This window comes from Lolium rigidum, chromosome 1, assembly GCF_022539505.1.
Source record: "Lolium rigidum isolate FL_2022 chromosome 1, APGP_CSIRO_Lrig_0.1, whole genome shotgun sequence".
Lineage (NCBI taxonomy): Eukaryota > Viridiplantae > Streptophyta > Magnoliopsida > Poales > Poaceae > Lolium > Lolium rigidum.
In genome coordinates, this window is record NC_061508.1 from 358,005,143 (window position 1) to 358,021,963 (window position 16,821).

The 16,821-nt window shown below is 45.0% G+C and overlaps 1 protein-coding gene across 2 annotated transcripts; it reads right to left on the reverse strand.

The window, feature by feature from the left end:
• Positions 1 to 386: 386 nt before the first annotated feature.
• LOC124702597 (synaptotagmin-3-like) lies at positions 387 to 16,337 on the reverse strand. 2 transcript variants are annotated; one of them, XM_047234769.1, is made up of 12 exons: positions 16,293 to 16,337; positions 12,316 to 12,414; positions 12,173 to 12,223; positions 11,941 to 12,064; positions 11,350 to 11,468; positions 11,155 to 11,256; positions 10,956 to 11,030; positions 10,724 to 10,800; positions 2,875 to 3,124; positions 2,337 to 2,690; positions 945 to 1,076; positions 387 to 839 (listed from the first exon to the last, which is right to left on the reverse strand). In XM_047234769.1, the coding sequence occupies exons 2-12, from the start codon at positions 12,361 to 12,363 to the stop codon at positions 711 to 713; spliced, it is 1,461 nt and encodes a 486-aa protein (XP_047090725.1). In that variant the 5' UTR covers positions 12,364 to 12,414; positions 16,293 to 16,337; the 3' UTR covers positions 387 to 710. The 2 variants fall into 2 exon arrangements, with proteins under 2 accessions (XP_047090725.1, XP_047090717.1); XM_047234761.1 differs by lacking the exon at positions 16,293 to 16,337 and adding an exon at positions 12,908 to 13,309.
• Between the last annotated feature and the right edge of the window lie 484 nt (positions 16,338 to 16,821).

A 16,821-nucleotide genomic window follows, 5' to 3' on the forward strand; every position in this document is an offset into this window, starting at 1 on the left:
TTCTGCTAATGATGTTATCACTGCCAAATGGATCTGGTGCCAGCGTCAGTTGCATCGCGGTAGCTCAATGACGAACTTGAGGCGGCGGTCAAGGGACTTTACTTTCCCACCCTGCGATAATGATATGATTGCGTGCTGCGACACCAAAAGCATTAGAGCGAGCGGGTTCTATCAACTTGGGTTTGGTTGTTGAGGAATGTCAGGTCGAAATTCAGTAAGGTGGTCAGGGTAGAGCCTCCAAAAAAAAAAAAATTAGTAGCACATTTTACTAAAATTATCAACACTGAAAGAAAACCAGGCGGCATAGAACCAAATGAGTGCCAATTTACGGGTACCAATATTTTCTGCAAAATATAGATTGCCATGAACTGGCAATGAACAAACCAAAACAGCCCAAGCCGACAGGCTCCACTTCTGCAATTTACATTCGTGGTACTAAAGAGACTTGACAAGATGCCGCGTGAAAAAAGCATGCGACCCAGGCAGTGGAGCAAAACGCAGCACCTTTTATCATGCTCCAAATAGTTCTCAGGGGGCACAAAGGCCCTACTGTATGTTACACCGCACGCCAAAAGCGCCCAAAGTAGCAAAGGCAAAATACTTGGACGCAAAAGCAGAAAAGCTACAGCAACATCCACATACAGGGTCCGCAAGCAAAATACCTCGACGATGAGCATGGCTCAGCTTAATAATGTACAGGAGCAAAGTCGTCACACGGTGTTCCACTTGATCTCGACGTGCAACTTCCCGTTCCTGGAGTTGATGAGGTGGTACTTCTCGTTGATCCGCCCGTTGTTCACCACATCCACCAGGTTGATGTTCACGTGCCCCAGCGACTCCTGAAACAAAACCAAAAAAAACAGCCGTTGGCGTCAGGGAGGGAACGATGGATGGCCGCCGAGGGCAGAACCGTCGCGAAACCTGACGGTGGCCAAGCGTTTGACCTTGTTGTGGAAGGGGAGGAGCCCCCGGCGTCTACTCCGGACTTGGATGTGAATCTTTTCGTCCACGGGAGCCTCATCCACCACGAACTGGAACTCCTCGCTCCATCTCGGATCCCTCGCCTTCCTGATCACCTGCATGGGTACACACGTAGATGTGGATCGGTAGCTGGTGATGATATGTGGGTTTCTGTAGATGGACCGCGAAACAATTAGGCTGTCGTGTCAAAATATTAGAGCTAGCAAACCTAGCCTGAATCCAGTTTGACAAAATGCTATCTTACGATGATAATTTTACCCTCTTAAAATGTCAATTGTGTTTTATGTGTCATACTTGCCATCATATTAGCGGAAAACCAAATCTGATCACGGGTGCATATGCACCTGGTATGTATAAAACATATTTCCAAAACATAAAAAATTTAGTAAAAAAATTTAGCATATAGAGGGACATGTTCTATGTGTGCACGTAAAGTTTCACATAAAACCAACAATTTTTCTACCCTGTGTAAAAAAGACAAATAATGCCTCAAAAAATAGACTATTTTAGCACCAAAGATTTGTCTTTTTTGTACAAGGCACGAAACATATCGGTTTTTGCTGAAACAACTTTGTAAGCATGTAATATGTCAAGGTATACACGGAGAATTTTTATTTGTATTTTTCTAACATTTTAAAATATGTTTAATATGCATTTCAAATAAAGGGTGCATATGCACCCGGGTGTAGAAACACCCTGTCCTCATATTAGTTGCTATTTTATTAGTTATGATTTATTGCATCATTTCCTTCCTAGATCAACTATGTACCATTATTATTAGTAGTATTTTTCTAACAAAGATGGTAATGGTTGCAGCTCTTAAACAGAAAGTGACAGCTTAATTCATCTAGCCAGAATATAGTAACAGCTGAACGGCAGCAGTGAAGCAATTCTTGGGACTAACTAGCACTGTAGTCCGCAGATTAACTTGCAGAACATGCGTTGTCATTTTTTTAGAGATGGAGGTTGCCAAATTTCTTAGCCAGGTCTCTAGATGAATTCTGCAAGAGAAAACTTGGGTGACAGGTCTTAGGCTGCTGAGTGCTGACAGTTCTGAATCGCTGAACCGTCAAGTTGCAGATAAGACTACAGAATTGTCAACCACGTCTGAATTCAGAAGTAGTAGCGTTCAGACACCAGAGCAGGTTGTAGGATAAGTTTCACTGTCATGGAAAATAAAAAGTCCAGGTACTCGCCCTGTTGCTGCTGCAAGGGTTGATACTTGACAGTTAAGTGAGAAAATGCACCACATTACTAGTGGCGACTTGTCTGTCCACAAACCTGAACATAAAACTTTGCTAGGTTTGCTAATGGAGATTTAAAAAAATCATGGGAGTAACAGAAATAAAACTAACCTTAGTTTCCTTCTTTTCTCCCCTAAAAAGAACCACGGCATACGGATTAGTGTGACGCTTCCCTTCAACATCTTCTGCATTTTCTACTGAAACTAACAGCACCCCACCACCAGGTGGAACATCCCTTTTTATACTGATATTGCCTTCACCATCTGAGTTCACAGCACTCATGCTGTTGTCATCTCTAAAAGGATCAAATGTCAATTCCACGACTAGCTTGCCTCTATTCTTCTTGTTCTGCTGATCATTTGGATTCATGCTTTTGAGAAGGTCTAGTGTGAACAACTTGCTCTCATAAGGAGTAAGCGAGCGGAGGGGAATTACTTGCACGCCCATTTTATCATGCATCTTGAGCTGCACATAGAGCACAACTGGTTGGTCTCTGGTGTCTCCAACAAATTTCCAAAGCAGGAAAAACATAGAAAGGGACTTTTTTCAAAAATGACAGTACGCCTTGTCTTTACCACTATAGTTTGAGAGTTCAAGAAATACTTTAAAAACGGAAGAACGTAATTAAGTTGCGTACAGCATGCTAAACCTTTTCCCAATCAAACATCTGGAGCTCAAGGACTTGCGTTTCGGGATCCTTGACAACGAGCCTGAAATGTTCGTTCCATTCAGGATTCAGGTTGCTCATCTTAACAGAGGTTTTCTTTGAGGGCAGTCTCTCTCCACTCAGCCGGAGTTTGACATAAGGATCAGATTTTCCAAGCAAGTCCATCTTGGGGAGATTCATGGCACGAATTACCTTCACCTGTAATATCCCAACTGGTTTCTTTGTAGCACCACTGCAGCATGATTCATAATTTTGTATCAATAACTATTGCTCAAAAAAAAAACTATTGCTCAAGTCCAAATTAAACTGGATTAATTCAATAATAAAGAATAATGGCTTGCTTCAGCTGTGAGAAACCGTACACGTAGCACTTCAGCAATATAATTTCCTTTCATCCAGCCACCAATCAATCTTATAATTATTTAATTACCCCACTATTTCTTCCATGAATAAAGGAGAGTGATCTACCTATTTACACCAGATTATATATATTATATGTACATTTTTGCAATATAATTTCACTTCAATCAACAAAAAAACTATGTTATAGTTACCGCATCATTTCTTTCCATGAGTAAAGGTAAGTACTATCTGTTTGTATCCAACGCAGAGCACCCTCTTCTTCACTAAGAAGTAAGAACGCTGGGCAAATGGGCTGGTGGAAGGTTGAATGAATGATTCCTGCTATAATTCCTCCACGATTTTCTCACTCTCAAAGCTCTAAAGCCCGCACCGGATATGGACAGAACTTTTTTTTTTAGAAACGCAAAGACTTTGCGTTTCTTTTCATTGAACAGAAGATGGGTACAAGCCTCCTAGGAGGTGATTACATCATTTGTTACAGAGATTCAGTGGACGTCCAAGGTTGTTGGGATGATTACTCCTTTCTAGAAGCCTGGAAACAGAGGGCTGCTCATTTTCGAAGATGCAGGCATTGCGATGTTTCCAGATCATCTAAGCAGTCTGCAGAGTTGCAGGGGCAAGACCTTTGCGCATGACCTTGGGTGTGGCCTGATTGGCAGTTAGCCACCAGTCATTGAGCGATGAGTTGTCCTCAGGTGGCCTATATCTCGTGCCAAACTTGCCTCGAGAAGGGGCAGGTGATGAGCAGATGATGCATTATCTCCAACTCCTGGTCGCACAGGACGCAACGGGGATTGTGCTGCAGGCCTCGGCGTTGAAATCTGTCGGCAGTCCAGCACCTGTTCTTGTTGGCCAACCAGAGAAAGAATTTGATGAGGGGAGGCGCCCTGATCTTCCAGATTAGCTTGTAAGCACTGCAGGTGGTCGATCCATGGAAGGAGGTTGAGGTAGCAAGAGCGTGCGGAGTACACACTGCTAGGACTCCACTTCCAGATCAACTGATCAGGCATGGAGAGGGTGACTTGCTCCAGCCGCCGCCAGAGCATCAGGTACTGTCCTATCTCGTGCACACCTATGACGCCATGGATGTCACGTGCCCAGCTGTTTGCGTGCAGACCCTCGGCGACAGTGCGCATCTTGCGCCGTCGCTTGGGAATGCAAGCGTAGAGCTGTGGAGCTATTTCTCGGACGGCCACTGATCCATCTATCCTCCCAGAATTTGCAGATTTTTCCATTGCCCAGCAACATGGTCGTGGAGGCGAAGAACAGTTCACGGTTGTCTTCGGAGAATTGGAGGTTGAGGCCACTCCAAGCGCGTCCTTCATCAGTTCTGCTGTACCATAGCCAGCGCAGGCAGAGGGCAAGGCCTACGCGCTCCATGTCCTGGACGCTGAGGCCGCCGTGCGCGATGGGCTGGCAAACCATGCGCCAGTTGACATGGCAGCTTCCCCCATTTGCAGCAGCCCGTCCCTCCCACAGAAAGCCGCGTTCGACCTTCTCGAAGAGCTTGACGAACTTTCTTTGGTGGCGCAAGAACCATGAGCTGGTGAATCGGGATGGCGGAGAGCACAGACTTGACGAATGCAAGCCTACCAGCCTTGTTCATGAGTCTGGACTTCCAATTGGGTAACATGTTGGTGGCTTTGTCGATGACAGGTCGCAGTGGCGTGCTCGTGGGGCGCCAGACAGTCAGGGGAATTCCCAGGTATGTTAAAGGCAGTGCAGCAAGTGGCTTCACGACCGAGGGGAATTCCCAGGTATGTTAAAGGCGAGGTAGCACACAAGTTATGTGCACATAACTTCTAACCAGAAGGACCGAACTGTCTCACGATGTTCTGAACCCAGCTCATTACCTAAGACCCCTTCGGGATATCTTTTGAAAACTTTTTCTTATAAAACCAGACCAAGACTCCCCTCCAGATATAATCTTATTTCATAATTTTTAATAGGATATAGTTTACAATATTATGCGAGTTGTATATAATGACATCATATATGAATGTAACTGAAGATAATCAACTACTCGAGGGGGGCTGAATTCATATTTATCTTGTTATGGAAACAGGTACTGGTATATACCACGTTTTCTTAAAAACACCAGACTTGCTGACTTTATATTAGCAGACGGATATTCAATTTGATATATATAACTTAAGCGATGGCAGAAACTTATTGGGATTTCTATTTTCGTGCCCTCGGTTCCTTAGTTGTGCTCAGTTTTCCCCAGCCCCTTAGTTTTTCCTCAGTTTTACCCTAGCCTTTGTCTGAAGACCCGCAGAAGGAGCTCAGACGGAAGGAATCCGTTTATTTGGACGTTCTGTGCTGACGTGTTGCGCCGCGTCGTCTGTGGGGCCGCGTCGTGTGGGGCCGCGTCGCGTGGGGCTGGTAGAAAGGGACCGCGTGGGACAGGACGAGAAGCGTTTGGTTGCACGTGAGCAGGAGCTGGGTTTTGTCTCTCTCGGCCCAAATTGGCATTTTTAAGAGCACCTTTTTCCCTCTTTCTCTCTCTGTCTTTTTCACCAAATTAGTATCAAATCTAGAGAAGCTTCTATTTCTGTCTTTCTTCAATATGGCAGCAAATCTAGTAGCAAATCTCTGGGGTTATTTATGCATTTTGGCCCTCGTTTTTGCCCAATATGGCAGCAAATCTAGTAGCAAATCTAGAAGCTATTATATGATAAATTCACAGCAGCATAATCAGAAAACTAAGTATAATACATAGGTAAACTGCATACAGCAGCCAAAAGCAGCCAATAACATTGTTAATGTTCACGACAAACTAAGCTGCAAAAATATACAAGATCACGCACGCAATGTATGGACAACAAGAAGATTAGGATGAATGAATTTGTTCTTCATTCCTCCCCATATATTTCTTCGTCGCTCCATTCGTGCATTTCCCCAAGGAAATATTCATTGAACTCCTTCCGTCCGCAAGTGTGAGGCCAATACATCCTCCAAACGGTATGGCCTCGTGTTCATTTCTCAAACCGTAGAGTCCTATTCTATCCACACGTAGTGGCCACTCATCCCAGGCATTTGTATCATGAGAGTACTCTCCGATATAACCCAAATCCGTGTAGTAGATGCTGCCAGGTTGAAGTGTCGGGTACACTCGGTGTCGACGGAGATACACCGGATATAATTCACGAAGAATGCATTACCGCCAATGTTACCGACCGGATGGAGAGAGCGGCTCCGAGTGTCCACACGGTACACCAATGGTTTGTCCGCCAAAGCCGCGCCGACCAACAACACAAGCAACAGATCACCATCCGACTTCACAAGGTAGAACTTCGACGTCCAAGTTCCGGAAATGAAATTAGTGTCTCCATCTTGACAGGTGCTCGCGCGCTGCTGCAACCGTACATTGGTGCACACTATTCTTCCGATCTCAAAATTGTCCGCAGCCTACGCATACAGTTCACCATTGAACGGGGTAATGCAACGCAAACAATGGTTCTTGATCGAAAATCTTCCTTCTCCCCAATCCCCATCTTCATTTATATCCTTAGTTGGAGTGCTCTCATCGACCCAACCAATTTCCGGCGGGTAATGTGCGGCAACGAAGACCATAGTCGGGGATTTGATAACGACGATCGATTTCGAAAAACGAGATGGCATCTGCGCCTCAAACATAGTGTTCGATTTCTTTGTGAGTGGGTTCGAGCAGCCGTATCTTGTGCGGCGGGTTCTTCCGAGCAAGCACGATGACGCCACGGAAAAGCCGACGAAGTAGAATCTAAAATATATTGAAAAGATAACATTCAAGCACTAAGATTGAAAATAAGATCTATGGTGACGCCACGGGAAAAGCCGAGGAATTTGAACCTTGCACGAACCGCGAGATAGATCTATGGTGACGTAGCGGGATGTGCCGAGATGGAGGAAGGTGAACTCGGCGGCGCGTGGAAGGGCGTGGTGTAGCATGATCCATTCGTGCGGGTGCACGTCGGGATCGGGTAAACCCGAGCGCCAATTTCTACGGACTTGCCTCATAGCGAGTAGGCTGTCCACGTACTCCTCTTTCGCCAATAAGCATTCGCCGATCTTGTGAAGTGGTCCGTCGGCCGTGAGACCGGCCCGGTTCACGGAGGCGCCGCGCTTGGATGCGCCGCCCTCGGAGGCGACGGGCTCGGCGGCGACGGGCTCGGCGGCGACGGGCTCGGAGGCGACGGGCTCGGAGGCGACGGGCTCGGGGCGATGGCCGCCGGCGCATTCTTCTTCTCCATCGCCGGCGAGGGAGGGCTCGTACGGCGGTTGGGTTTTTTGGAGAAGTTGATGGGACGTGAGAGGGGTGGTTTCGTGCGTGAGCGATAATGAGACGTATTGTGTGCAGAGGGAGGGAGAGAGGGGCTTACGCGTCCTAAATGCGACCCGCGTCAACAATGGCACGTCTTCCACGTCTGCACCGCGACACGCGTCAACAATGGCACGTCTTCCACTTCGCACCGCAACACGCGTCCTCGAGTCTAACCCCGGAAATTTAGATATACTCGGGTATACCCTTGAGTCATATACTAGCATTTTTTGTATGCTCGGCTTTCACCTTGAGTGCTAATACCGGCTAGTGCAATATACTCGCTTTACCCTCAAGTGGCTGGTCAACAGAGAGTCAACAAATGGGATTAACTAGTTAAATGAGTTATTTAATGTGCAAAAAATTCCGAAAAAGAGTGGCACTTACTCATGGAGTCTTTACCACAAATTTCCACTTCTCAAATCATAGATAAATCGTAGATAAATCAAGTTTCACCACAAATTGCCACTTCTCAAATCACCTAGTAGCTATGAAGGTGCATGGTTTTCCATAATAAGCCCTACCCAAAACAGACTTTCCCCAAAACATACTTCGTCCGAATGAGACCATAATTTTCACACTCATGTAGATTTGTATTGCAAATAGTTTGAGGTAGGCCAAGATGGGTTTCATTGTACAAAACACGCATTTTCCATTTTTTAAATCTCATATTTGAATCCCTTAGTCTCGTTTACTACTCACTTGCCCTTGGTTTCTTGATACTACTCGGCTTTGCCCTCTCCCTTCACAAACTCTCACAGACGCCCAACATTGCCCCGATTGGTCTAGCCCATGTCACGCGGATCGTGCCCGACAACCGTTGATCGTATGATCTAACGAGCGGGATAACCCCTATCTCTCTCTCCGGTCGGGGCCACCACCCTCTCTCTCGTCGTCGGTTAGCTTCACGCAAAGTTTGGTTTTACGCATTATTTTTCACGAGCTAAATTATAAACTCTTTTTAGGCATTACTTTTCACGCAAAAAATGATAAACCATCACCGATTTGTTGTAGCCATTACTTTTCACGCAAAAAAATGATACACCATCACCCATTTCTTGTACCCATTACTTTTCACGCAAAAAACGATAAATCATCACCGATTTGTTGTAGCCATTACTTTTCACGCAAAAAATGATACACCATCACCCATTTCTTGTAGCCATTACTTTTCACGCAAAAAACGATAAACCATCACCGATTTGTTGTAGCCATTACTTTTCACGCACAAAAATGATACACCATCACCCATTTCGTGTACCCATTACTTTTCACGCAAAAACCGATAAACCATCACCGATTTGTTGTAGCCATTACTTTTCACGCACAAAAATGATACACCATCACCCATTTCGTGTACCCATTACTTTTCACGCAAAAAATGATAAACCATCACCGATTTTGTTGTAGCCATTACTTTTCACGCACAAAAATGATAAACCATCACGATTTGTTGTAGCCATTACTTTTCACGCACAAAAATGATACACCATCACCCATTTCGTGTAGCCATTACTTTTCACGCAAAAAATGATACACCATCACCCATTTCTTGTACCCATTACTTTTCACGCAAAAAACGATAAACCATCACCGATTTCTTGTAGCCATTACTTTCCTTTTAGGCATTACTTTTCACGGTAAAATGATAAACTATACCCCCACAACGGTCGTCTCCTCCTTAATTTATTGTGTATAAACCCCCACAACGGTCATCTCCTCCTTATTTTATTGTGTAAACCCTACAACGGTCATCTCTCCCTTATAAACACCCACACGGCCATCCCTTGTGTCAATAGGTTCCGCCTCTCTCTTCTTTTCGTTCACATACACTTTATCCATTGCCATGGCTTCCACGTCTCGGACGCGGACCGGAAGGGAAGGGAAGGGAAGGGGATCATCATCATTGCCACCACCACCGTCAACACTGCCATTGATCATAGAGGAGTTCTTCATCGTCGTCTATGAAGACCCTTTGGTCAAGAAGGTACGTACGCGTTCCCACATATATGATGCATGTGATTAATTATGGGCATGTTCTAAAAAACCTTTAATTTCAAGGGTTCCCTAATTTCAAACGATCGGCGCTCGATCTCTTTGCGAGAACTCCCAAAAAATTTGCGAGACTATCTTGACGGCAAGGAGCCGGCTAAGGTGTATCTGCGACGGTAGCTGATCGCGGTCCTCGTCTCCGGACCGTGGAGGTCCTATTTGACGGACAAGGCCGGATGTACCTCGACAAGGGTCGGGAGAAATTCGCCATCGCGCACGGTGTGGATTTCGGTCGGTTCGTACACTTCAAATATGAAGGCGATGATGTGCTCACGAGTGAAGGTGTTCGACGGAACAATGTGCGGGAGGTACTACTACTCGGACGACGAAGATACTGACGATGAAAGCGACGACGACGTGAAGCCATGCATCCATCCCCTTTAGATAATTAAGGGGATTATGACCAAGAATATAATGTAGCTTCATATGCATCGATTTAGAGATCTAGCTATTTTCTATATATTATGCATGTAAAAAATAATATCGCATTTCCACTATTATTCGAGCATCACATCCTCCAAACGATGCCGATGCCGATGCCGATATCGGCATGGTCAGAACGGCTATGCTCGCCGCCACTGCTAGGTCAACGTCGGGATGCACAATGTTTAGCATAAGAGTCACTTTAGATTAAGCTGCGAAAATAGTCACGTGCCATGGGTCGAGGCGACCCCTACGGAGCGGCTCTATATTATATTCTCTAAATAAAATAGACGACCACAGCGGTCATTGGCTGCGGAGGCCCCACGGAGCGGCAATATATAATTTTCTATAAATAAATAGACGACCCACTGGTCATTGGCTGCGGCAGCCCCATAGAGCGGCCCCATTTGTCATTGGCAGCACCGCGTATACAATCGAGAAATAAAACGGCCCACACGTCGGCGGTAGATGGATCCACCCGTCGAGCACGAGACGGTCGACGAGGAACCGACCTCACGGTAACGGTAAGGCCTCCGACCCGACGGCAACCCGCGTCTTCGAGGGGTTTCAAACTAGAGGGAGGGGAAAACTGAGGAAAAACTAACGAGCTGGGGAAAACTGAGTACAACTAACGAAGCAGGGGCACGAAAATAGAAATCCCAAACTTATTTGGGTATCACTAGAGAATATTACCTTGCTCCATCTAAAATAGGAATTTCTATGACCTTAGGCCAATGATAGAGAATTGTAATTTGCTTTGCTATTTGATCCTGCAAAATAGACAGAAAATAAGTAGCTAAGTCCAGAAAGAACCAGGTATATGGTATTACCAACAGTAATGAGGCAGGAATTACGAAATCATCCGGGAACAGTTTCATTCAATGTACATCCAGTAAGATTATGCAATAGGGCACAAGAGAACTACCTGCACAAACCGATACAAGCCAGGAATCGCCATGACATCTCCACCCAGCAGTTTGAACCCAAAGTCAACATGCGGCTTCATAATTACGGAAACTAGAGTCAGTTATTTAGTGGGAAGATGTTGCTAACCTACTTTGTTGCTTCTTACAAACATGATAGAAGTTATGTGCGCATCTGCACATTGCAGGAACAGTTTATACCTTCTCCACCAGTGAAACACACAAGTTCGAAAAGCAGGGAAAGCTTGGCACAAGTGGCTTCAGAGTCACACGTGGTGTCAGGATTGTATGCAAATCTAAAAGCTGAAAATACCAATATGATCACGTCAGAGGTCTGCATAATGTGGAACTAGCTAAACATACTGTCTCTATAATGCAGCCCGAGCCAAAACTAACCTGGGCAGACAATTCAAATGAATGCACCTTCACATTTACTGTGACATTTGCTATGCTAGCCCACCGAATCACAGGTTCAATTACCAGCTCTTTTTCTCGCATTTCATAAACTTTAATTCCTATTTGTTCAAAAAAAAAAGTGAGGGAAGGGAAAATATCTTCAGATTGAACATCTTAAATATCTACATGACGGTCAAAACACTTGCAGAATACAGAAGTAAAAAAACAATCATTTTATGCCTGGTTCAAATAAAATGCCTAGCAACAGAAGTATGAAATGCACATCCCAGATTTAAATTATCGACACAATTGGGCTTAACAGAACACCTCCTAAAAATCTTAAATACTAAATGAAGGTTGTTAAGTCCAAACTCGTCACTGAACTCAGACTGCAGCAAACGGTGAGTACACATTACAGATTTTGATTTGACACGCCAATTTTATCTATTCATATCGTATAGTTGAGATTTATGAGAATGAAAAAACATTGTTTTTTTTGTAGTAATGGTAAGCCTCATTTGAGAAGATAGCATTGTTGCCCCACTGAAAAAATTGCATCAGAAAAGGAAGTGGTTGAGAGAAATTACACACCTTGAAGTGTAGGTGGAAGAGTGCCAAGTGTTAAGTTTCCAAATTCAATAGATTCTATACCATATTTTCCAACATATTGATCACATATTAGCTTTGCTACATTTCTTATTATTTTGCATATTGCCTGTTACGAACGGAGGGAAAACTGTTAGGCTAATCATGTTTCATATGTATACATCACACAAATTGATGAAGCAGGGAATAAAGTACTAAAAATATTAGTTATAAGAACCTTGTCCAGGAAAGGCCACATATCAAAAATAAACTTGTTCATCCAGTCAACCTGAAAAAATAGGTGAAATTCCATAAATAAATCACTTCATCCAGAAACAACAAAGCGTAAATAATTGAAACAGTAGTGTACAGGGTACCAACCCTTTCATAGTCTGGACACTTGACCCATAATGGAACGTCTGGCATCATCTTCTGTAATGTCTCAGAGTCTAAATCTCGTAAAGGTCTAATGATAGGATCCTGCAAAGCAAATCATGGACAATCAGATTTGAACTTAATGTTGATCATCTTTAATAGTCTATCATAGGAGAAACTGTCGTTAAGTGTCTCATCTTGCACAGTTTCATAGTGAAAGTAGGGTACATACCCTTCCAGTGTAAAAGGTGTATATGATTCCATTTCAAAATAACTGCTAATAACTGTATCATTTTTCATGTGAAGCCACGCAGACAATTTGATTTGATCCGATCTACTACCACGCAAACCCTCTGAAACCCTTGATGTACATACGTTAGATGAGGCGTAATTGGTAGGTTTTGACATAGTCTATGATCTGATTCACCCTGAAACATTTACCATTATAACTTCTGAAGATCAATTGTTGTGTCAATGTATCAGGGCAGGGCTTTTATGGTCGATTCTGTCATACTGAGGAGAATTTCATTCACCAATAATATCATGGAAAATACCCAAAATCCCCTGAACCCATCCAAAGAACTCTCAAATTGCGTACCAGCAGAAGAACGAGCACAAAAATTGAGCCAAGCCACAGCTGGACTCCAAATCGCTACTGTCGTCGGTCACCCCAGGCTCCACCGGCGGCGGCGCGGTCACGACTTGCTGGCGCCTAGGCCGATGCCATCTACCCGCGCGGGAGAGGTTGCGCGCTCTGGGGACTTGAGAGGAGCCGCTATTGTAAACGCCATCGCCGGATTATAGAGGATGGGCGGAAGGGCGGCCGCCTAGGTTGGGGCGCCGCCCGTGAGTGTTGAGGAAGTGGTAGAGGTCGATGGGTGGTGCGTGGGCTATGCCTACTGCTCGGGTCCTTGTGGATTTTCTTCCATTGCTGCTCATGGCTTACGCCGGAGAAGAGAGTCGTCGGAGAAGCCGCCGCCGAGGAAGGTGGGAGGAGAGAGCGGTGAGGGGGTGGGGTTGAGCCGGAGCTGAGCTGAGCTGGCAAATCTGGGCGACTTGTCTGTCCACGTGGAGGATTTGCTGTCCAAGTCAGCAAAACCAAGGTAGAAAACCATTAGCAGGTGAAAAAACCGGTACAAAAGAGGTTTAATGTTTTAAAAAACGAATACTATGACACATTCATCAATTAAATCAAGGGTGAAATTGGACAGTGAGGAAGGTGAGTTGGATGCCTCATGACAAATGGCACTTCTCCTCACCAAACTGAAACATCAGCTTAGCATCTTTCAAATCGATAAGAACCTCTACATTTGCTGGAAAAGGTCTCCCCAAAACAATAGCATCTTTCAAATCGATAACAACATCTGCATTCACTATCTTGGAAACAAAAAAATTATGTAAATGCATACCAACTATCAGAGAGACACCAACCAAAATGCCTATCGGGTGGCGATAAATACCAAATTATTGAGTGCGTACATAATTGACATGCGTTATATCGGAGTAGTCTAAAATAAATCTTTTTTACTCGGTATTGTTTCAATCGTTTAATGTGATGTTTTGGTCACTTGTGTGAAGTTCTAGTCAATTTTTTGTTATCCGTTTTTTCTAGTTTGATATTTGTTACAATTGCACTCTTCATTTAATTGCATTTTTCATTTGTGAAATTTCACATTTTCGGACATTCGCGTTTTTTATCTACTTTATGTTAATTTTTATTTTTTATGTGTGTTGCAATTTTATGTTTGTTTTCATGTAGTTGTTTGTGCAACTAAGTAAAACATAGTCTTCAAAATTTCCAGTAAAAGCACACAAAACAATCTTATATTATATTTGATAGCACTTATTCTTTTTATTTGTGTTTTCGATTGAAGGATTCACTACTCCCTCCGACCCAAGTCAATTGACGCAAACATATATTATGCTGAGTACAAGTGTACTCCTAAGTTGCATCAATTAATTTGGTCCAGATGCAGCACAAGTTTTTCTAGAGTTTAAATTGCTATGCCACTTATGTTTACGAAAACCATTAGAATCAAGGAAACTATACCACAAAAATTCTATGGATTGCCTTTTGACACCATAGCTTGAAAATGATTCATAGCAATAGGTTGGACCTTGGAGTTTTTTTGTTGATCATGATCATTTTTAGAGCATCCTCCTCCTTTCTCATAGAAGTTATATAGTATTTTTTGGATTATCCAAAGCACCATGCAAACAAAATTTGCTTTTTTGTATTTACTAAATCATGAGATCTCAATTGTACATTTTCTTTAACAAATCCTGCATCTTTTTTATTCCGTTCTTTTGCATACACTCTAGGGACATTTTCCCGAAAGAATTTGATAGATATTGTGGAATATTTGGAAATGTAGGAATTTTTCCTAAGTAGGTGGTTTTGATTCACATGAATAGAAATCATTAGGATTTTTTTTTATGATTATTGTGCACACTATTCTAGAGAAAAAAGTTATACCCATTCAAACCTTCTTGCTACAAATATCTCCTTCTGATTGCTGTTCTGCGGTGTCACACACCGTTTCGTCCAAATTCTTGTAGCTTTCTATATATAATTCCATAGGGTTCAAGAGGGCATTTCATTCGATCGGATGATGGGTTTTTCATCTTCCTATGTTTTTGAGAATTCCGCCTACCAAATACAACGTCGCAACCTGTTAATTAAGGAGTGCTTTTCTTTTTCTTTCGAATCAACCTTTCAGGGGGAGTCGTGATCTTTGATTTTATTCGTAAGATGACGTACCACATCCACCCTTTTGATAAGTCTTGTTCATCACACCTCCAATGCCACATAAATCTTCTCGAAAAATCAAACCTCGATGGGTGTAGGCATGCACGGGCTTTCTGCCCGTAATTTTGACCCGAAATTGTGTGGACTCTGGAACATGCTAGCTAGCTGCTCCACCATAGGGGTTAGTGGTTACGAATCTGATTACCTCCGGTAACATAAACTCACCGTAGTGGTTCAGACTTTTCTCTGCTCAATTCTTTTCTCAATAACTTAGCTCGGCGGATATGATTCTTTCCTTTCTTAAGAAGTACGCAAACCTATTTTTATCCCGGACGTAAAAAGGTGTCAACAAAGTACGCCGGATATAGCATCGATGTCAAGAACTAAAGGCAGGACGCTAGGCAGATACTAGATTGTCTGGCACTGGCAATTGGCAAGCTTCCAAATTGGATTTTTGCTCTGTCGCGTTCAGCCAGCCATGTAGCACGTCCTTCTCGCCGATTAATACAGTGTAATCGTCGCGGTGATCTGGTTCCCAGATCTCGATCGCCCGGTCGCCGTCCCTCCGGCCGGAGCCCAACACGTACGCGCGCGCGACCCTTTCTCTGTATTAATCGGTGAGGAACTGAACGCATCGTCCAGTGCAGCAGCAGCTCCATCAGATAAAGTGGCATGTCTAGTCTAGCTGTCCGGTACGATCGATACGATCGATCAATCGGGAAGCAGCAAGCAAGCATATGTACAATTGGCAGCTGGGGAATATGTCGAAGTGTGGAATCGGATACGCAACAGCAAGCTGCTGAAAGCTGGAAGTGCCGACGAAAAGGGGCCGATGGACGACGTGCCTGGTCAGTCGTCAGAACTAGCAGCTCGGCTAAGTCATGGACTTGTTCGAGTTGGAGCACCGCACGGCACGCGCGGCGCCACGGCTGCACTGGACAGAATGGTGATCGTCTCCCCACGTAGTACGTCACACGGTATGGCAGGAAGTCTAGCGATCAAGACAATTCCTGTCAAATCAAAACCATGGGTGGCGCACACGCACGGGCGGCCTCCACCGGTAGCTGGCACGGGTGTGACTCCGTGCTCACGGAGATCGAAGCGAACTAACCGTGTGGTGTGATATGACTGCGGCACGACGATCCGTACGTCGGAGTTAACAGATTTAATGCGGCAACGAGGAAGAAGAAAGCACGGAGAGACGAATGGTATGCGTTCATGGTTCAGTGGTCACCTGGAGGCGGCGGCGAGGCGCGAAGAACCGGAGGTAGACGAGGTAGGCGGCGGCGAGGCCGAGGACGAAGCCGAGGATGCCGCCCACGAGCCCCATGATGGTCCTCGTGAATGCAGCAGCACCCACGTGGAAATCACGGCCGGACGGCCGATCACGAGGCGCCTGCAGGCTGCACTTGCCGGTAACGGACGCGGCCCGGCGGGGAGGCTAGCACGCGGCGCTCGTCGCCGGCGCTGCACGCGCGCTTCTCCTCGGAGACAAAGGCAAAGCCGAGCCGAGAGGTCCGAGAGGACAGAGGAGATCACGATGAGGAGGGCCAGTGCAAGCTAAGAAGCTGGGTAGCGCCAAACGAGCGAGGTTTGCTATGTGGCGGAGCGGGAGCGGGTAATTGGGCGGAGCGTGGGATGATGCGCGCCGCGCGCGCGAAGGGTGGAAAGGGTATGATTGGCGGCCGGACGTACGTGTGGGTTTTGTATGGCTTGCGGGCGCGCGCCGGCCGGCTGGCCCAATGCACGGGGGATACGAAGTA

Coding starts and splice junctions, on each gene's coding strand:
- LOC124702597 (XM_047234769.1), bottom strand. CDS start 12,363: ATGATGCCAGACGTTCCATTATGGGTCAAGTGTCCAGACTATGAAAGG. Junction 11,469..11,940: donor TCTTCCACCTACACTTCAAG/GTGTGTAATTTC, acceptor TTGAACAAATAG/GAATTAAAGTTTATGAAATG. Junction 840..944: donor TCCTCCCCTTCCACAACAAG/GTCAAACGCTTG, acceptor GTTTTGTTTCAG/GAGTCGCTGGGGCACGTGAA.